The sequence below is a fragment of the Nymphaea colorata genome, chromosome 8 (genome assembly GCF_008831285.2).
Source record: "Nymphaea colorata isolate Beijing-Zhang1983 chromosome 8, ASM883128v2, whole genome shotgun sequence".
Taxonomy (NCBI): Eukaryota; Viridiplantae; Streptophyta; class Magnoliopsida; order Nymphaeales; family Nymphaeaceae; genus Nymphaea; species Nymphaea colorata.
This window is the reverse complement of record NC_045145.1, coordinates 15307923-15329454: the sequence shown is the minus strand read 5'-3', so window position 1 is coordinate 15329454 and position 21532 is coordinate 15307923. Positions and strand designations below refer to the sequence as shown.

Sequence of the window (21532 nt, the reverse complement as noted above, 5' to 3'; positions counted from 1 at the left end):
GGTGTTCCGTTTGGAGAAAGAAATCAGAGGACACAACTCAGTGTGGGGCAGGGCAGTCGGCAGCTGCATTTTTTGTTCCTTTTCCACTTCTATTATGTGAAATCAAATAATGGTTCTTAGATCTGAACGCCCCACTTGCGCTAAATCGTGAAAAAGGTGCACATGATCTTCTGAACCACACAAAAGGTGAACTGCTCTCTGGCTTTGTCGCCGTGCAAAAAATCACGGGGACGTGTTCTGGCGCTATCACTTTGGCCATTGATTTCACGTGGGGATTGCCTTTTTTGCAGTTATATCTAACTTTATGGCTCAGCTGCCGACGTTGGGGGATTTGAGCTCATTGAGAAACTCAGGTCGGTAGACCCTTTTACATCAGGCCTCAAATCTCAGGTTTTCTTTTAGAGGTAGAATCGGATGTTCGTTTACGCTTTGCGTCTTTACATAAAAGGCATCTCACGCATGGAAGAAAAGACTTTTAACGCTCAAATACCGAAAAGACGGGGAAGAAAAGAAGGGATGAACTGTCAATCAAACGGGGTGAAATCTATCAGGTGTTACCACTTAATTCTGGATAAAAGGTCGGATCCAAAGGTGTTCCGACTATTGAATTGTTCTACGCTCTTTACATAGTCAGATGCTGCTGTTGGAAAATTTTAAGATATCCAGCAACCCTATGTGGTGAAAAAATGTTGTCCTCACATTAGAATGAGTTTCAAAAAACTAGAAATCCGATTTTCGCATTAAAAGTAGTTTTAGAAGAAACAACTAAAATTTAAGGCTAAGGCTAGGATTCTATCGTGCTTTTTCCATCATATAATGGGTCCCTTAAACCATTGTCACTTCTCAAACACTTGGTGGTAGGAAAAAGGAAGATCGACATCTTATCGTCGAAGAGACAAATCTTCACATGAACTTTCAGCTTTTTCACATGTTTTTAATCATATAATTTGGTTATGATTTTTGGAGAGAGATTTTTTTTTAAAAAAAAAAAGAAATTGATTAAGGATTTACTCCTCTGGTTCATTGCCACCATCTTCTTCATTCTAGCAGCTTATTCAGATTCCACGCCAAAAATCTTTTTTTTAGCTGTTCCACTTCATGATCCATTAGATCCCTACGATTTTGAAAAATCCAATCTGTATTTTCCCGATCCAACTGTTATTTGTTTGCCAGATTCAGTATTTTCTCCCAACAGATTGATCTTTAGCCCTGATGAATTGGGAAGCTTTCCAGCCTTTAGGATCACAAGATCCGAGGATCTCAGACTGTTCCTGGCAAAAATTAAATAAAAAAAAAACCCAGAAAATTTTAAACGTCATTAACAGGCCCATCCCTTCTAATTGATAACCATAGATGGCTTGAAACCAGTTCCCATTTCATGTTCTGCACGTGCTGTAGGTAACATAAATTATTGAATGAAAATGATTCCATTCACACGTATAAAGTTATCAGTTGATGACACCGAGATGTCATGTCATACAAGGGGTTTCAAATGGATAAACATGCCCCTCTCTATCTAAATGTTAAAGGTAAAAAACAAAGAAAAGAAAAGGAAAAAGAGCCCGTCGGAATTGACCGGGTCTTCGATAATTCAACTTCACAATAATAATTCTAAATTTCCACTGGTGTCAAGTGAATCAAACGCCTCAAGAAAACAATTGATTGTTACAAAGGGAAGAAGCCTCGTTGTTAGGTGGTCATTTTTCTAGTATTTAATTTTGGAGAAACTGTCCAGATTGATAAACGTTGTGGTTTCTGGTGTTTCGGGCACAATGAGTTCGAACTTCCAAAGATACTTGAGAAATGATCATTGAGTTTCAAATTTTAAGAACTTGACTCGTTTGTATTTACTCGATTCGCAAACCAATACTCCATATAATATTGTTAAAAGGAGTTCATCTGTTTTAACTTGTAAGGTAAAAACAAATTTTTACAAGGTATACAAGTTACATGAGTTAACGCTTGCACGAGTTAATACTCACACAAGTTCACGCCTAAACGAGTGGTTAAACAAGTCGAGTTTGAGCTCGATTTTGTGTAGTCCAATCGAGCTCGAGTTTATAATAAAGAACTCGAGTTTTTTGACCCGAGGTGAGCTCGAGCTGGCTCGTGCGTAGCCCTAATTGACCTGCATCAATTTTTTCAACCAAACGCTCCTTGCATTAGGAAACTTACAACAACAATAATAGATAAATAAATAATCGTCGCATCTAATAAATCATAGACCTAAATGGTTCTGTTATTACACTACAAAAAACTTGTCTCCAAATATTTACACATTTAAATCACCACAACAACAAGAAATCCGAGTCACCAAGTGGTCTGTTCGGGCCGTTCAGAAACCGACGACCCACGGATCGGCCGGCGGCCTCCGACCCGACATGGCGCCACCTGTATGGAGAGGATGAGCCCCATTCAGGGAGGCAATTCCAATCCGGGTGGCGTTTAGGAAGGCCGTCGGAAGGCGACGGGGATTTGGACGGATGAGAATGAGATCTTCCACCACCAAAACGCTCCTTCCGTCGGCCTTTCCCCATCTTCACCTTTTTCGTGTGAAGGCCAGCCTTTCAAGATGAGATAAGACGGGAAAAAAAGTTGAAAATTCATGTTATTCAATTTACTACCATTATTTTTACTTTATTTACAATCGACCGTACTTTTTTTTTTTTGGGGGGGGGGGGGGTGGGGGCTCTTTGTACCAATCTTAGTTGGATATGGTTTGTGATATTTGCCAGTTTTTTTTTTACTTGTAAATGAGTATTAGATTTAACAGACAGTTCCATTTGGATCGTCTAAATATAATGAAGGTCGGATCGAATTACTTAAACTTAAAAAGGCAAAGTTTTAGTCGACAGTTTTTTTGTGAAAAGTGTAACTCTTGTTATAAAAATTATTAAAAAAACGATTTCTTTTTCTGAAATTAAAAATAAAAGTAGAGCATAGTAATAACTAATAAAATGGGAAAAAGAAGTTTCGGTACAAGAGACTAAAAACGGAAGGCAGCCCAACTAAGGGGTTGATATGATGCATCACACGATAAGCGACAAGCGACAAGCCGCCGGCGTCAGCCCCATGCGCTCCGCCCCGCGTCACAGGAGACGTCACTCCCCCCAAGCAGCCCCTCTTCAATAATTGCACCTAATTTCTGCCGTATTTTCCACCCTGCCACAGCCCCGGCGCTTGGGTCCGGAGCTGCAGGCGGCGGGTACTTATCCAACTTAATTAATTTGGGATAAAAACCCGAATCGGTTCACAATCAATTATCGGACTCGATTTCAGGTTTGGTTCTGAAACTACGTACCTAGTCTGAATCCGGTTCATGGCAGATCCATATTATCCCAGTAAACAGGTTCGAGGTTGGATCAACAATATATTGCATTGCTGGCAAGAGGGACAAGGGATGTTCATATATCCAATTTCAATCTGATTCGATTGAATATATATATATATATATATAAGGATTAATATCTTGTTTAAGAAATTAAATCGAATTTAAATGTAAGAAACGACATCTGATCAGGTTCAGATTCAGATATGTGCAAATTATCTTGTCAGATTTGGATTTAGATTGGACCCAGTTTTAAATGAATATCCTATATCAAATGAGTTTACATTTTGAAAATCAGCTAGATCCAGTTCAAAATTCTGATTTGGATTCAGAAAAAGAATTTAAAAATTAGATTCGGATCAGATTCAAATTGAAAATTCAGATTTTAAATTTGAATATGTAAATATAAAAAAAAAGAGATACAATTAAAGATATATCCAATTCAAATATGATCCGTTGACATCCCTAAAGCCATGTGCAACTTTTTTTCGATGATAACAATATGGTTGGGGTAGAACCCCTGATCTTTGTTGATTGGAAAAGAGAATTGCATAGAAAAAATGGATCCCAAGGCATCCCTTCAATTAAGATTGACCTTCCAAAAGGGACAAAATGTCTTGGTGCATTAAAACAAGCTCACTCAGCAGCGTCTCGATCGCTACGTTGCCTTGCAGATGGGGGAACCTGAATTTGGGAGGTGAAGAGAAGAGATATCCTCATCTACAAGCTTGAAACTCGGTGGGCGGCCCTTGTGCTTATCCAACTTGTTCCGGACTCCAAAGGCAGAAACAAAAACGGACAGAGTATTCTCTTCTCTATATAAATTATGAGAAGGAGACAAATGATGTGGACTGAAGGCCTGTGCCTCATTTCATAATCTCTTCCTCTCTCTAATCATTCCAAAGAGAAATTTACGATGAATATTGCTCTTTAACAAGATCGAGTATCTGGCAAATTATACTCCCTCTCGAAAACATCTTCATTTGGGCGGTTAACCTCCTTCTGCACCTACTCATCCAAAGAATTGGTTTGCACGAATAATTAAGGAATTGAGAAATCAAAACTGTTATTAAAAGCATGGTGCTATAAAATATGCGATCCAACTGTGGTTCATATATATATATATATATATATATATATATATGTATGTATGTATTGTTGGCTCTCCTCGTTCTCCATGGACACCGGTAGTGAGGCAACTTCCTGATGGATTTATCAAAACAAGAAAACAAAAAAAACCAACAACTTGCTGGAGCAGCTATGACGTTACCATTCATATATCAAATTTAAAAGGAACAATAACTGCTAATCTATGAATGAATCCCTTACCCAACAAGGCAAAATTCAATGCAGATACTTATCCCCGTACCGGCCAGACTGTCAGGAGAGGGACATTTCTTGGGCATCAAACAAGTAGCCCAGTGCCAACTACAGCCATGGGCTCCCTTCACCTGGTTAGGATGCCAGATTACATTCAAGCTCAGGAAGGTCAAGAGTTCAAAACTTATGGTGGTTAGGTTTGTAATGGCATAATATGGTAAGACTAACAAGATTATAAAAAGAATAACAAAGAAAAGAAGAAAAGGCTGAAAAAAGAAGAGAAAAGTTGATTTACAGACATCGGATCCAATTCGAAAATTGATCCATCATTAAAAAGCACTGGGGCCTGAGGGGTGCTCCCATAACAATGGAGAAAAGCAAGGGTACAATGGAACTTTCACTTCCCACTGAATCATTGGGGATAGTGGGGGTGCTCTCGTGCTCCATCCGCGCTGCTTCCCAGCCGTCGCTGGCCGCTTCCCCTTTTAAAACCCCCCTCAGTCGCCCCGGGCGTCTACTGACTGCCACCCAGAACGCCCACCACAGAGAGAAAAGGGGAGATTGGGATGGCTGTGGTTAGAGAACGTCGCCCACTCAACCTGAAGCTTCCGTTGCCCGAGCTCGCCGATCGCCGGCCGCGCTTCCCTCTGCCGCTCCCACCGGCTTACTTCATGGCGCGCGAGCGGGAGGTAGAGCGCCTCTCCGACCTCGAGACGCAGCAGGTGCTCGGCCGCGGCAACGGCGGCACCGTCTACAAGGCGCGCCACCGCCGGACCGGCGCGGTGTACGCGCTGAAGGTCGTGCACGGCGACTGCGACACGCCGACCCGGCGGCAGACGATCCGCGAGATGGAGATCCTGAAGAAGACCGACTCGCCGTACGTCGTGAAATGCCACGGCATCTTCGAGAACCCCGCGGGGGACGTGAGCCTCGTCCTGGAGTACATGGACGGCGGCGCGCTCGAGGGGCTCCTCCAATCGAAGAGAACCTTCTCCGAAAGATCGATCGCCGGAATCACCCGTCAGGTGCTCGAGGGCCTCAGCTACCTCCACGGCCAACGGATCGTGCACCGAGACATCAAGCCCTCCAATCTCTTGATCAATCGCAAGAACGAGGTCAAGATCGCCGACTTCGGGGTGAGCAAGATCATGTCTCGCACGCTCGACCCCTGCGACTCCTACGTCGGCACCTGCGCTTACATGAGCCCCGAGCGGTTCGACCCGGACAGCTACGGGGGGAACTACGACGGATACGCCGGCGATGTCTGGAGCCTCGGCCTCACCCTCCTGGAGCTCTACCTCGGCCACTTCCCCTTCCTAGAGCCCGGCCAGCGCCCCGACTGGCCCACGCTCATGTGTGCCATCTGCTTCGGCGACCCGCCGTCCCTCCCGCCCTCCGCCTCCCGCGAGTTCAGAAGCTTCATCGAGTGCTGCCTGCAGAAGGACTCCGCGAGGCGGTGGACGGTGTCGCAGCTGCTCGGCCACCCCTTTGTCACCAAGAAGAAGAGCTCCTCCTCCTTCCTTTCCTCCGCTCTCGAGAAGCTCTCCGTCTCCTGATCAGCCTCCCGTCTCACGTGCCGAGCCAGCGCTCCCCCGCCTTTTTGTTGGACGGGAACCGGGATCTCCTAATCATGTACATAGAGCGACGGATCCACGAGTTCCCGACGGCTTCCCCTCGCCGGTGAAACGGAGCTTTTTTTTTTTTTTTTTTCCCACAGCAAGACGCTGATGGTAAAAATCGCGGAGAATTTTGTCTTTTTGTAAATTCCAGTATTACCACATCTCTTTAAGCAAATGAGAAACATTTCGCTTAACGACTTCGCCTTCTTTTATTTTTCTGAATGTTTTTGAAGCGATGAGGGCGACCGGCTGTCGGCGACTGCTGGCCGGCGGCCGCCTTGTTTGTTGGTGACGCTCAGGCCATATCCTTTCGTGATATGGCGAGGAAGCTGCGAGCCGCTGTAGCCCGGCCAATTGCGGGCCCAGCGTGGCTACAACGGATCCGATACAATAGCCTATTTAGCTAGATCAGGATCCGAATCTATTAATGAAGGGGATCGAGAGTTCGTCGGTTTATAGAAGAATATTATATGCAGCCATGAGGGATCAGACGAAATCTGGAGGGCAACATGCTTTGTCCATAAAGAAGATTTATAGAAGAATTCCGTCCGATTGGGGTGCAGAGTATTTTCTGCAGATCGGAATCGACAACAAATCCGAATCTCATTCTCCCGGATATTCAAATCTTTCTTTTGCTAATTCTTAGAAGAATATTTGAGATCAGAGTCACAGATTTGCAAGAATCAGATCCCCTGCTTTAAATTGGCTCAAGCTGAAAATCACGAGATGCTCATTAGCTAAAAGGTAGATCTTCCTTGGGGAGTGGGCGGCCAGAATAAGGCACCAGAAAGTGAAACGTGCACGTGTAGACGTTGAAATTGAGTTGCTTTTTTGGGTACATCGAATTCCTCCCTCAGGAATTCAATCGTGCAAGAACGAAGGGGATGGCGCTGATACGAATATTGATGTTTGGTTTCTTGTCCAACTACATCGCATCCAAAGCGACAAACAACACGTGGGTGGCTTTTGGACTCCTCGAAGCTGCTTCGAGTGCATGGATCGCACTAATGGGATCCATCTTTTTCCAGGAAGCTTCTCAGTCAGCAAATTACGTTGGTTCACGTTTGGGAGACGTACAAAATCCAGATTTCCTTGATTTTCAAACTCGTTAGCATCACTGTTCTTCGTGAGAGAATTCGGGAGCACAATTAATTCTGTGAATATTCATCGTTGTCCGACAATTTCGGGAGAAAGAAAGAAAGAAAGATGGAGAAGGTTCGCCTGCACACTCAATAAGTGTCACGCAATAACATGCAATTCCTCGTCATGCAAACTTTGCAGAAAGCATGTTGGCCATATTCTGTGTTTAAACTTTAAACAAAAGCTGCTCCATTAATGCCATTAGAAAAAAAAGTTCGCTGAAAACTGGGAAAATCTAGATATTAATTTCCTGGATTTGAGAACTTCCTAGTTTTTAATTATCAAATTTACATGGCAAATGTCTGTACCACAAGAACCCCGAAACAAATTTTGAATACGAAATGTGCTAACGTATTCACAATAGTGATAACAATGTAGAACTACTCAACCATGTGTAAGAGGCACCTTGCCTACCAAAAGTTTCAATCTAACATGCCCTCAATTATGTGAGGAATATCTTTTCACTGTAAGATGTTGATTTGGCGCAGGGTGTGGCTAATCTTGGCCGCTATTGGCCAAGATCTTCAAAAGAATAGATATATTAGGGTAACAGTCAGTGGTGCCAATAATTGGACTGGGATCAGCTAAATACATGGAGCATCGATTGCATTTTTGTATTGCTAAAACTTAGGAAATCTAACGCTGGATCCGACCCATTTACACTTCTTCCGGGCGGGAAAAGAAGGAAACCGTTTTGTCACACTGCTCACTAGTTTTATTGTTCCATGAATCTGCCTCTTACCGTGCCATACGACCCCTTAAGGCGAGGGCTGCAAGTGAGTCCAATCTGGAGCATGTAAAATACATTAGATGTCGGGTCGAAATAGAATTTTAGATTGCCAAGCTCCATAATCTTGATGGTAGCCATCAAAGATCGAATTGCCTTCCTCATGAGCTACTCATGTAGATGATCAGTCCAACGTTACGTGTCAAGAATGACATGTTTTGATAAGAAAGTGTGTGAAACAAATGAGAGTTCAGCAAAAAAAAAGTCTCGAGAATGACATATTTTGACAAGAAAGTGTGTAAACAAATGAGAGTTCAGCAAAATTGTTCTACAGTTCTTTCTTTCATATTCAAATCCGGTATACTCTTAATCGTATCAATTTTTTTCAGATATTCATGTATTCAGAATCAAAATTTGGATTCAAATATGAATGAAAAATTCATATTCAAATCTGAATCTTAAATCTGATTTCACAATCCAGATTCGATCCAAATACGTTTTTTAGATTTATATTAGAATCTGAATTCAAACTTTGAACCTAATCGATTTTTAAAATGTAAGAGCATTTAATGTCTAATACTTATTTAAAAACTAAATCCGTTCTGAGTACGATGGAATGAAATCCGAATCCAGTCTAATTTCTTAATCCAATATTAAAGTTTCTTTCTCACACTTTTTTTTGGAATTGTTCAGTTGAATATTCGGTCCAAATACGATGTATTGACATAACTAATGTCATATCCTGAGAATCTATTACTAGCACAGCTAGAATTATGAGAAAAGTATAAGAAAATTAAGTACATCGAAAACTTGAAGGCATGAAGATTGATAACATTACTTTGTACCAGAACAAAACAACAACAAATGTTAGAAAAGTAAAATGACATTTAAACATTGGGTCCGTTGGTATGGCCGTATTTTAAAACTTTAAAATTTATATTTTCAAACCTAATTTTTACTTTAATTTTGAAGTTTTGTCCTTATTTACCTCTCACGTTTCTTTAATTTTGAGAATTTTGTATATTATTATATATATAACATATATATTTTTACCTATATGCTTTATCGTATCCTGTACTCATTGTGCAGCTTACTTAGCTCGACCAAAACTTGTTTTAAGTTGCGGAATTGAATATCTACTGATTGTTTAAGTATACGATCCCCATTCCTGAAAGCTAGAGTAGTCAACATTTGATAAATAGATCTAGTTTTCCTTAGAAATATTCATAAAAAAAATTATTTATTTATTTTTTTATAAAAGAAGCCAGATATAAGGTCTGAATAATGTAAAAAAGATCCAATTGCTAAACAAGTTTAAAATTTCTTTACTATATCAAGACAAAAATAATTTCAACAAGCACCGCAAAAATCTGGCGACCTTTTAATTTGGACCCCTTTTTTGATTTTAACAAAAGCTAGACCATTATAATAAAATTCGGAATCTTTATGCCCTTTTTGTGCTTCCCATAAGAAAGGGTGGTCTTTAAGTGAATATTTCCTAGTTCCCGGGTCTCAAACGCCGGTAACGTATCGAACGAATCCGCGACGAGAGCGATACGTTCCGAATAGGCAGTGGAAGCGAGTTGATTCGCTCGGGAGACTGTTCGGTACAAAAGAGGAGACTTCGGCCCCAATCTGGGTCGCGTCTTCGTCTTCTTGAATCCGATAGCGCAGACGCGTGGGGGGACAATCGGAGGGAGAGGGAGAGGCTTACGCCCACACAGCATGGCTCTCAAGCTCCATTACCATCGTCTACTCTCCCTCGTCCTCCTCATCCTTCTCCTCTTCTCCGTCCATCGTTCATCGGCCGGTACTTTCCCTCTTCTTGCTGCCGCCTCACTTTTTATGTTTCTCCTTTTGCTTAGTTTTAGTCTGGATGGTTGCTGTTTTGATGGATGTGCTCCCGATCGTATTCTTTGATGTGGTTTCGTGCTGTTATGATGCCTGCGGGAATGATTGTTCGCAGTAGAATGCCCTCGAGTTTCTTTCGCTTAATCTGTTCGTGGCGCTGGATTCTGCATTTTTTCCTTCCTTCTGCCCATTTCTTTTGGTCACTTATGTAGTTTCACTGGTTTTGAGTTCCTTTTGGAACTCGTTTTGGATGGTGTTAAATGCAAGAATTTACGTGCCCAAATTCAAGATGCTTAGGGGGACGGTAAGAGTATTCTTCTTATTCCACTTTCATTGAGGGCAGTGTCTGATTTTTGCCGCAGAGAATGGAACTTGATAAAATACGTGTTGCTTGCATCTCTTTGTAGTCAACCTTGTTCAAGTAGTTCAGCGACGAAACTTCCCCAGTTAGGCAAAAGAATCCCAAATTTTAGATGCTTAGGGAGGTTTTTTCTTCCAAACACGTTCTTGTTTGAATTCAATATTTCTAGTTTACGTATTCATGTATATCGGTGCGTCGTAGCAGCTTGATTCCATATAAGCGGTATGGTAGTTTCGAGTATTACGAGTTATCAGCATGGTCAAATTAAGAAAACTATAAAACAAAAAGGACCTGGAAATGAGCAGCATCCTTGAATGCCTTCTCTGTAAGAAGTTAATTAAAACTGTTCGTAGTAAAACTGCATCATCAAGTTATGGTGCTATTCAGTCCACGTGATTTGATGTAGGTACATGCAGGTGGTATTGAAAAATTAACTGGAAATACAGAATATGTATAAAGGAAAACCGGTAGCTGCCAGACCCTCACACCCGGGCTTTATGGGAACTATTTGGCCTGTTGATTTTAAGGAATCCACATGGTGAGCTTAAGTTGAAGAAACTGAAAACCTAATAGTATTTTCAAGAGACCGAAACTCCTCAAAGGAGACAAGAGGTCTCAATGAAGAAAACTAATTTCAATTTGTTTCCTCTTTTGAGGGGTATTTAAGTCTCTTGTAAATGCAATTGGGTTTTCATTTTTTTTCAACTTAATCTCTACCACCCAATCTTAAAATCAACAACCTGGGTAATTTCCAACAAGTCGGCATATGAGAGTCTGATAGCTACCGGTTTTCTTACACACACACATTTATGGGAAAATCACATTTAAGGCACAGGCTATATATAAGATATATGTGTATTGGGGTATGTATACTCTACGTGTTGGGGTAGCTGATGATTTTGTTTTGGACCATCTATAGGAGTAGAAGAGAGTTTCCTAGAATCAGTGCCTGATCTTCAGAACAAGATGTACATGGTTGTTGATGGCTATCCTTGTGTTCGACTTCTAAACATTTCTGGTGAAATTGGTTGTGCAAGTAAGTCTTCAACAACTCTCATGATATTTTTCATTTTTTCTTCTGCTATATTTTTCAAGTCACTTAGGCTAAAAGGGAATGTGAGCACGATAATCTTTCATAAGGACAGAGGGCCGTTGATGCCTTTTATAAGTAAGAATGCTTCTGCTTGTACAGATCCTGGTCGTGTGAAGGTTGTTGCACCCATCGTGAGGTTCACAAATGACATGTTTAAGCTCGTTTCACCTTCTGCCGTTTTGGTTCCACCAGACAAAATGGAAGACTTTTTTAACAAGTACTGCTTTTTACTGGTGATTGTAAACCATTTTTTTCATGTTGAGAAAGCATGTTCCTGATGTACCTGGTGCTCATGGTTCTTCCGTATTATGCTTTATGCCATGTCTTCAAATGCATCTTTTCCAAGCTTGCTAGCTTAACCCATTTCTTTTTCATGGGTTTACTGTGCAATGTCGTGTAAATTTCTTCACTGATTTATTAATTATTATTTTCGGGAGATTAAACTAATCTGGTTATCATGCTTAATGCTAAACCATCAGCTGGAAACATATAGGAGCTGTGACCCAGAAATCTCATCCTTTTAGGTCAATTTCTGTACCCCTAGTTGAAAAGATGCAAGCACTTATATATAAACTGTCTCCTGTAAATTAAAGTCTATCTCTTTCACTGAAATAAGGCAAGGAAATTAATTTGTGATGTTGGTGACATAGATGTCCTACATCAGCACAGCAGGCATTCTGTACACTCGTTTGTTTTGGCTGGAGGAAGTGAAATAACCTTGCAGAACACCTTCCTATCCATCAAGGTCTCGCATTATGCCTTATATATATGTACATAACCATGCATGCACATGCCATTATATTGATAAAAATGTTAGTTTTTGTCACTGCAGCCATCTTTGAACTATTTTTGTCTCATAGGGTGCTTGTTTGCTTGTTTTGACACGGAGATGCATGTCATCTTTTATCTTTTGGCGTAATTATTATTATTATTTTTGGGTAGTTGATTAACTTTGTTCTTTTACTCAAGGAAAGGAAGTTAGTTGTTACAAATATAATTGAAGACAGTATGTTATGTAGGCATAGTGGGCAAGGTGTAGGGGCAAAAATTAAGACCTTAGGTAACATTCATCAAGTCCAGGATCTTGTTTAAACATCATGTTCACATGATTGATGTCATCATACATGGTACTTTCAACATGATTGATGCCATCATACATGGTACTATATTTGTGAAAACGTTTCATTTATCTGCATGTCCTTTTTCCTTTTTTTTTGCAGAGAGCACATGCATAAATCAATAACACGCTCATCCCCTTGTATCTCTTACCTTGTTGATTTTTTTTGTCGTGGTTTTGTTTCTGTTTCTTTCTCTGTCTCTTACTCTCCATTCATTTTTACCGTTGTTGTTTACATCAATTATTGTCTTTGAGGAAGATGAAACATTTATAGTGGACTCTTATTTATCTTTTTGTGTTTAGGTTACATTCCGATAAGGAGTCAGCACGAAAGATAGCCGGCGTGCTGATTAAGTCTAATATTGGATATTCGAATGAAATATTTGGTTAGTTGTCTTCTTAATATAATTAGAATTAAAATTATTGAGTTGCTTCTCCATTTGATTGAAATAATTTCGTTGGAGTTATGTGAATTTCACGGTTTTAAATTATCTATGTTGTGTGCATACTGAAACTATGTAAATCTGATCTTACAAACTTAAGAATGCTTAATGTCAGATCATGAGATAGTTATTGTATGGTATCTTAAGTTAAAATTTAAAAGGTCTGTGTGCAATTCTGTAGGAATTTAATCTTCCTAGTTGGTTGGGTTATAGAGGTCGAGTACCATATTTGGGATGATGGTTTTTCATTAAACTAAAACTAGGGGGCTGCATGTGAACTTTGAATCCCCGCCTTTTTGCTTTCTTAATTCAACATTGATGTGAAGAACCATCAGTCTTTCGCTTATTCCTGCCTACTACGGTTCATTACTTTTACTATGGAAACATTGAGTTCATAAACCTATGCGCACAATTAAAAGTTTATGATCTGTGGAAATTTCTTTGACATCACAGGGTTCTCACCAGTAGGAAAATTTCCACAGGCTGAGTTTGCTCCATACAGGAATACCAAATATAATTGGAACCCAGCTGTAAGTGTCGTATGATTCCTTGTGGTCTGTTGAATTCATGATGCATCTCCTATAGCTTAGTAGCGTTCGCTATCTTTTACATGTTAATTAAACTTAATTTGCATTATCACTTGTATATATTCATCCCAGGGATCTGGTGTAATGTGGAACCGCTATGATTTTCCTGTGTTCCTTCTCTCCCAAAATAGCACCTTAAAACTTGAAGAGGTACTTTTTGAGTTAAATTATGTGTATAAAGTCAAATTCCTATATTTATACTGGTAGAGAAGAGGACTGTCTCAAAAGCTTACCTGATGTTACGTGCATTTTTTTTTGTCATGACCTATATATACTGGTGTTGGTTGAGCATCGCTCCTCAGATTGTAGAAAGCGCTGAGGTACATAATGACAAATTCCATGTAGATGTTGCAGAGTTTGATGTTGTAATGCAGGTGCGCTTCTGTTGCTAATGTTGCAGGCTTTGAATTGTTGCACTTACACACTCATGTTTACAGTTCTGTACCTCTTCTAATTTCTAGTTTCATTGTTCTTGATTTAGACAACCAAAGTTGGGAATCATAATTCAGAAACTTGTCTTAAAGATCAGTCCTGTCTTCCATTAGGGGGATACAGGTAAAATCTTCACGGTGTGTCATCTCTTGCTTTATCTTGTTTTTCTATGTCTCTGTGAATAGTCATCTTCATATTTATTCTCTTCAATAGATAAAGTGGATCTGTACATCTTGAGACATTATATCTTATATGATTTTGTTAAAGTAGTTTATTGTTTATTTCATGGCTAAGGCTAGGGTAGTAATCTTTTTATAACGCTGCCTTGGATTGTGTTCTGTAATGGTTACTCTTGCAATTTGCTTATTTACTTGCCTTCATCATTAAGAAAAGCTTGTGATGGTGCTGCAGTTTTTTGTGCAAAATTATCTTAGCTGTTACAAGTTGAGCTCGTCTTTGTGAAATTGAGTTGCATTTTTTTCTTTTCTTGTGAAGGACAGTGTTTGGTCCTCACTACCACCTATTAATGTCTCATCTCAAATGGAAAAACCTATTATACTTGCAATGGCATCCCAAGATTCTGCATCATTCTTTCGTGACAGAACGTTTGGAGCTGATTCCCATTTATCTGTGAGTACTACTAGATACTAAATTTTGTCACCTTGCAATTTTTTTGTCTTGTTGGTCTTTCAGGATGTTAGGTCAATTTACTAATGGTTTGTTAACTTGATTTGACTATGTTATTCAGGGAATGATTGCTTTATTGGCAGCAATTGATGCTCTCTCTCATGTGGACAATGTAAATGAGTTTGGAAAACAGGTGCGTCAGATATAAATTGTTACAAGGAATTACTTTATTTCATTTCATTTGTCTGATGTCAATGGTGGTTCTGCCACTAGAATTTTCGAGTTTGCCATGAGTTTCATCATAATCATAAGCATAGCCAAAATTATGTAGGCATATAGTATGTTGTCTATCCATGCAACCAAGGGATGGTTATGTGCTTATATGCTATAATGGTTTTCTTTCAGTATCATGACGACCCTGAGATTGATGTTACTCTTGTGTATGAGCTTATCCAATTTAATTGGAAACTGTAGGGATGATGGGATGAGGAGAGGTGCTAAGTCATAGTATAGTTTTTAGTTTTAACTTGTAGCTATCCCTGTGCGTGCCACATAACAATTTCTCAAATGCACATTGTACAGCAGCTCTATGCATATAATACCAGGGTCAAGTATATTCCTGTAAAGATTGTCAAATGTAGATTCTTTTCATATTGACTCCTCTGCCTTCAGTGTTCCTAGGCTGTTGTCTCTTCTCATCCATTTTCTCCTTCTCATTCCTTCGACCATTATCTTCCTAGCAGATCATATGAAGGAAAGATAATGATCTTTCTCTCTCCCTCTCTCTCGTGCACATGCACAAAGAGATAAAGGAACAGGAAGCATCAGGAAAATGGGATAGGTAAAATTTATGAAAAGTTATATGTTGGTTCATTGTGACACTTTGTCTATAGCAGAAGAAGATAGGATAAAAGCTGATAGACTAAAAATCTGTCTGTTTCTTACCTTGTTATCACCTTTAGCCCAAAAATGTAGGGAAATTAAGTTAACATTGTAGCCAAAACAGGTTTTGTCATAATTGTATGGCAAAATAATTTTCATTAAGCTGCTAAATTGCAGTTAATATATGTCACAGCAGTTTATTGTTTGATCTGGAAAGATTTTTCTTCTATAGACTAGTTTCTGATCTTCTACTAATCCGTCCTATCTTTATGCAGCTGGTTTTTATATTTTTTACAGGTGAAGCCTGGGGATACCTTGGCAGTAGAAGGTTTTTACATGAATTAGATTTAGGATCTGAAAGTGTTGTCGGCTTGAAAAGTTCACTAATTGAAAAGGTACGTTTCTTTTTACATCAACATCCTTCATTTGGATTTCTGAACAGACTATCCCTTATGTGACATGTGATTATGTTCTCTACACCTATATTGGATTAGGTCCTGGATGTTGGATCCGTTGGAAAAGGTTTTAGTGAAGGGAAGGCAACTTTCTTTAGTCATGTTGAAGAGGTATGACTCTCCTTTGCTTTAGCTACTAATTAGAATGAGATGCTAACCCTGTTGTTTTGTTCACAGATTTGCATGACGACATTATAGTTTTTACTTTTACTTTTTCTTTTGGTCAAGGGGTACCTAGTTATGGTTAGGGTAGTCCATTCTACATCTGTTCAGGTCAGACATACAGCAGTTACTGCAGTTACTGCAGTTTGATTACAGTCCTTTGAGCAAGTTGAGATTAAGTTGCCTCATGCTTCAATTGGATTAGCCAGGTTAGGGTTGGAATTTGTCCAATTTATTTTGTTAAGGCAGGTTCTTAGTGTGTTAGGAGATTTCTCTTATCCCTTGATTGGTTGGTAATGTTCCAGAACATGCATTATATTAATTTGTTTATGCTGAATACTAGTTGAGCTGTGCCTGATTTGTTTGCTCATATGGTTTAGGCACAATCTAGGTTTGTTTTGGTTGTATTTAGAAATTTGTTGGTGAGGTCCAGCCTGGTCTAAGCATTTAAGGTTGAATTTAGCTGGTTCAGTGGTGGGCTTCTTACAATTGAGGTCATTATGCTCATGCCTTTGTTTGGGAAAAGATGTTCTCTTCTTTCTTCCCCTTAACCTTGGGGTTGTGCCCAATAGATTTGGGGTCTGGGATCCACCAGTAGGGGTAGTGCTTCCTGATTGGTCCAGCTATGTTATTTGACCCAGCAATGATAGCTTTTCTTGTTGGTTCATGGTTACACACTTCTGCGGATTTAGTGGTAAGCAGCTTGTGGAGGCATATAGTTGGTCAAACCTATGTGAACAAAGTTATTAAGTGTGTTGATATGGCGTCTTTGATTCCAGTCTCCCTAGCCTTGGCTCTGCCATTACTGGAGGAGGCTGCTCTCCATTTTTGTCTATCATTGTGTTGCTTTTGAACCATCAACAGCAGCGTACCTGTACCAGTGTCAAATGTAAAGCAATTTTTTCCTGTTAGTGGTCATTCAAATTTAGACCCCTTCATGGACATCAACCATTAAGTACCTACGCTACCTAATGGATTTGGTAATTTCCGTATGCTTTGAACAGCCATCTCAGTTTCTTTTTGACACCCTTGTTCTTGATGCTTTGGACAACATATCTTGCTAATTCTTCATGCAGCCATAATTTCTTTTAGGCTGCTTTTATAAATCTTAATTATCAGCACAACCAGTTTACCTATGTCATTTACATGCTTATCTTCTTCTTTGTTTCCAAGTTCCAACTTTTGCCATTTTGAATGTGTCAAAAATTTAAAAATGTGCACTTTATGTTGTCAGCTTAAAGAGTCAACCTACTCGACAGCATTTTTTTTTTTCACAGGGAGCTCTTTTTGTGAGTGCTTTTCAGTTTTCAACTATTGCATAGCAAATTGTTTGGCCGTCATCTATCTAGTGAGTGATACTATGATGTTAGATGAAATATAATGTACTTCTGCAAATTTTCATGCAGGAAACACCGGAATCCATAAAGCCTGTCTTTCTTTAGACAAAAATGCCTAGCTGCTAGTGTCCTTTTATGTCATAAATGCAATAGTTTTTCCTTTGTCATCTTACTGCAGGAATCATCTGGTTCTAAGGAGATCTTGAGTGCATTGGAGAAAGCTGCTGCCTCACTTAAACCAGACGAAATAGTGATTCAAAATGCAAGCTCTTCAAATCCTGGCATTCCTCCATCATCTTTAATGCCCTTTTTTAGAAAGGTAAGTTTAATGATGCTCAGTTTTAACCAGTGCCTATGCATGACTGGCATTTTCTGAATGGGTTTGTGCACATGTTTTCTGACTATTTTCTCTTGCAAATGAGCGTATAAGGAGAAAATTCAAGGCTTGAGGATGACATGGACTGAACTTGTGGAGCTTATTTTACTGTTTTATTAATTTGAGGATTCACCTATACATAATTCCAATTATGGACCTCAAATTTCTGATTTCTCTGATATATGCCTCATTTGAGAACAACTTTCAAGTAGGGGCCTCAAACCATGTCAACTTGAAACTGTGAAACTTCATGTTTGCCAAAATATTGTCCTAAACTGAAAAATGTTTTTCACTTCCGCAATGGCATCACCATCTGTTCAACTTAGTGTTTTAAAACTCCCAAGTTCATTTGCCTCACTTGGCGACTTGGCCCTCAACCTGGTCAAAAAATTTAATAGAAGAGGATCTGACTGAGTCATGAATGACCAGGCGAAGTTATTTCTTTGTGTTGGACCTTGAAAAGAAATTAGATTTACAAGTTAAACACTGCCACAAGATGTTTTTGTCTACACGTCCTTGTCAAACAGGATTTTGGCAATATTGGTTCACTTTTCATTTAGAAAGTCTATGCAGTTTGATGCTCGTTAGAAAACCATTTTCTTTTTAATTAATGTTATAACAACTTAGTTCTCAACCGGCTGTTTCTTGCTTTGCATTGATCTGTTTCAAGCTTTTCCAGTCATCTTTATTTGTTGTTTACAAGTATCCGTTCTTAAAATTGCAGAATCCTTCAACTGCTGGGGTTGTTCTTGAAGAGTTTGACAGTGTCTTCTCCAATAAGTTCTACTATAGCCACCCAGACGATTCTTGTATGCCTTTTTGCCTTTCCAAATACATGGATGGCTGGATTTGCAAGCTTTATGCTTCCAGTATCTGATTGTTTTGGCTACTGAAAACCTATTTTTTGGTTCTTTGTGCAGCTAATATTAACACCACCTCAATAGTGTCAGCTGCTGCTGTGGTTGCACGTGCATTGTATATCCTGGCTAGCAGTGGATCAGGTTTTAGCAGCTCGATTCTTTCTTCAATAAATATCAATGCATCATTGGTTGAGGAATTAGTTGCTTGCCTACTGACCTGTGAGCCAGGATTCTCCTGTAAGCTTGCAAGGAATTTCATAATTTCAAATGGGGCTTGCCCAAATCACTATGTTGGTGTTATGCTTGGTTCTCCTGTTGCTGTGCCATCTTTAGAGAATGTTGGTGATACATCTCGATTTATTTGGAACTTTCTGGCTGAACGGAATTCTATTCGCAAGGCTAGCAGTAATTCATCATGCTCACAAGGTTGTACAAGTCCAACTGAAGTGTGTGTTGGTGCAGAAACAGGGAAGGGTGTTTGTGTCATATCCACCACAAGGTTAGCTACTTTTTTTATTCCTGTACAAGAACACATCCATGTGTTATGGAAACTAAATGTTGGTTCACATGTACACATGCTTTCAAGCATGGTAAAAAATCGATAGTTATGAGAAGAGAATGATTGTGTACAGGTATATATGCTTTCAGGCATGGTAAAAATTTATCTGTAACATGAATTTGGTTTCTCCTGCTTCTTCAAAATGCAGATCTGGAAGAAGTTTATATGTGTATGCGTGCGCGCGCGCGCGTGTGTGTGTGTGTATATATATATATATATACACGAAGAAATGTATATAGATACATATAATGCCTGCTGAAATTATATGAAATTTCCAACTTTTTTTTTTCCGAAACTGGCACCATATACTCATAAACACATCTTTTTATTGTTCATTTCCTAGGAGTAAACACTTGAACCATGTTGTTTGGTGAAGAATATGGCTTTCGAGGTTAAAATGATTATGAAAACTTTCTGGCCATTGGTTTAATAATTTTATGGAAAACTTGTATCATGCAACCAAAGAAGGTAACTTTCGATTCTTATGGGAACAATCATATAGATTTCATTGTTTGGTTGCCTTGACAGGAAATATGCAAATTGCCATAAATTTCACTAGGCACATTTGAGTATGCATGTTTCAGTTATCATAGAAAATATGACTTTCTTTTTGCTTTTCCTCTTACTACTTAGAGCACTATTCCAGCGTTTCTGATGCTTTGTTGATCTTGTACACTAAGTTCAGGTATGTCCCTGCATACTCAACTAGATTGAAATTTGAAAATGGATGGAGATTGGTTGCAACAAATGCAGAGGATCCTTTGGGAGAAGTAGATCCTGTATGGACGGAGAGCTTTTGGAACAGCATAGGCCTGCGTGCCTACAAAGTTCAGAGCCAGACATATGATCAACTGATCCTCTGGGTTGGAATTGCATTGACCATCAGTTCATATGTGGCTATACTTGCAGCCAAAGCAGCTTTGAGAAAATCCCTCAAGCGTGACTAGAGAAGGTTGTGTCAGTTCTAGTCCTTGAAATCAGGCTTCCAATCGAGAACGGAGGGATCATGGCACTGTCATCCATGGACGCACAAACAAGCCTCGCTCAGATGATTGCAGAATTTACAAGCTCCTTATACAGTGTTTTCAGGCTTTACCTTCTCTTCTGTTTCACTTGAGTGTGGCAACCGAGAATTGCAGTCTGGGAGCCAGAGATTGGCTTGGGCTGGCAGAAATGGGAAAAGTACCATATGTTTGTCTCGGAAATGATTCATAGATTCTCGTTTGAAGACGGGGATCTTGGAAAAGGCAAAAATTTGCTACTGTATATTTTGAATTGGGCACAATTTGGTATTAGTTCTTATTGAGAAATTCAAAACGTTATCTTTATCCCTTTTTTTAGCAGAGGATAGCTGAAAATAAATAACGTTGATGATAAATCTGAATTGTATAAAGTTGCCTTCGCGATCCCTGATCATTAAGATGAAATGACAAGTTCAGTGGAGTTGCTTTCCATTCCTTTAACAAAAAAATTTACACTCAGAGGTGCGTGCGTAAAACTTCGTGACCCTTTCCTTTCCCTGGCGTACTGCCGAAGTGCTAGTGTTTTAAAGACTTTTCCAACTGGAGTCAGTGTTGTAAAGATCAAACTTCCTTTCCCGTTGGAACCCTAAAAGATACGCCTGCTTTAAAAAAAATGATAAAAATATAAATTATTTTTAAAAATAATGGATCTGCCCGGCCGGGACGCATTGGTAGATATGACTTGATATTGGTAGAGTTGTCGTCGTATCGGTCAAGTTTTGAATAGTTGGGCCTTCCAGTCAGGGCAAGATGCTGATGTGATGCAAACCGGAGCTACATGGGCACATAGGCAAGATGCTGATGTTATGCAAACTGGAGGTATCGTGTTGGATTCCTCTCTCTCTCTCTCTCTCTCTCTCTCTCTCTCTCCCCCCCCCCCCATAAAAAAAAATTGTTGTTCCAGACGAGTGAACTATGTTAGGACTGATTTTTTTTAGCCACGGGTAATCCCCTAGAGGCAGAAGCCACCCGTCTTTCTCCTTTCTCATCTGAAACTATGTTAGGACTTGAGTGAACTTACAATTATGCTCTCTTTTACCTCAAAAGTAATGTCTGCTAAAGGAATAGCAGATACAGGAATTGAGTAAACTTACAATTATACTCTTTTACAAACTATGTCAGAACTTGAGTGAACTTACAATTATTCTCTCTTTTACTTCAAAAGTAATGTCTGCTAAAGGAATAGCAGATACAAGATTTGAGTGAACTTACAATTACACTCTCTTTTACCCTC

General features: G+C 39.5%; 2 protein-coding genes across 2 annotated transcripts; both read left to right on the top strand.

The window, feature by feature from the left end:
* Positions 1-5144: 5144 nt before the first annotated feature.
* LOC116258303 (mitogen-activated protein kinase kinase 9-like) lies at positions 5145-6461 on the top strand. The gene has a single exon (XM_031635387.2). It carries the CDS (start codon positions 5215-5217, stop codon positions 6202-6204), a length of 990 nt encoding a protein of 329 aa, XP_031491247.1. The 5' UTR covers positions 5145-5214; the 3' UTR covers positions 6205-6461.
* Positions 6462-9777: 3316 nt separating this feature from the next.
* LOC116258574 (nicastrin) lies at positions 9778-20607 on the top strand. Its single transcript, XM_031635770.2, has 16 exons — positions 9778-9944; positions 11266-11382; positions 11539-11656; positions 12860-12942; positions 13453-13529; positions 13659-13736; positions 13889-13960; positions 14068-14141; positions 14519-14648; positions 14767-14838; positions 15803-15922; positions 16022-16093; positions 17660-17800; positions 18582-18666; positions 18778-19216; positions 19962-20607. Exons 1-16 carry the CDS (start codon positions 9860-9862, stop codon positions 20221-20223), a joined length of 2025 nt encoding a protein of 674 aa, XP_031491630.1. The 5' UTR covers positions 9778-9859; the 3' UTR covers positions 20224-20607.
* Positions 20608-21532: the final 925 nt, after the last annotated feature.

Bases quoted from the DNA above. Each gene is read 5' to 3' on its own strand.
- LOC116258303 (XM_031635387.2), top strand. From the start codon at position 5,215: ATGGCTGTGGTTAGAGAACGTCGCCCACTCAACCTGAAGCTTCCGTTG.
- LOC116258574 (XM_031635770.2), top strand. From the start codon at position 9,860: ATGGCTCTCAAGCTCCATTACCATCGTCTACTCTCCCTCGTCCTCCTC. The intron at 18,667-18,777 runs GTATGCCTTTTT...TTCTTTGTGCAG, and splicing joins TAGCCACCCAGACGATTCTT to CTAATATTAACACCACCTCA. The intron at 19,217-19,961 runs GTTAGCTACTTT...CACTAAGTTCAG, and splicing joins TGTGTCATATCCACCACAAG to GTATGTCCCTGCATACTCAA.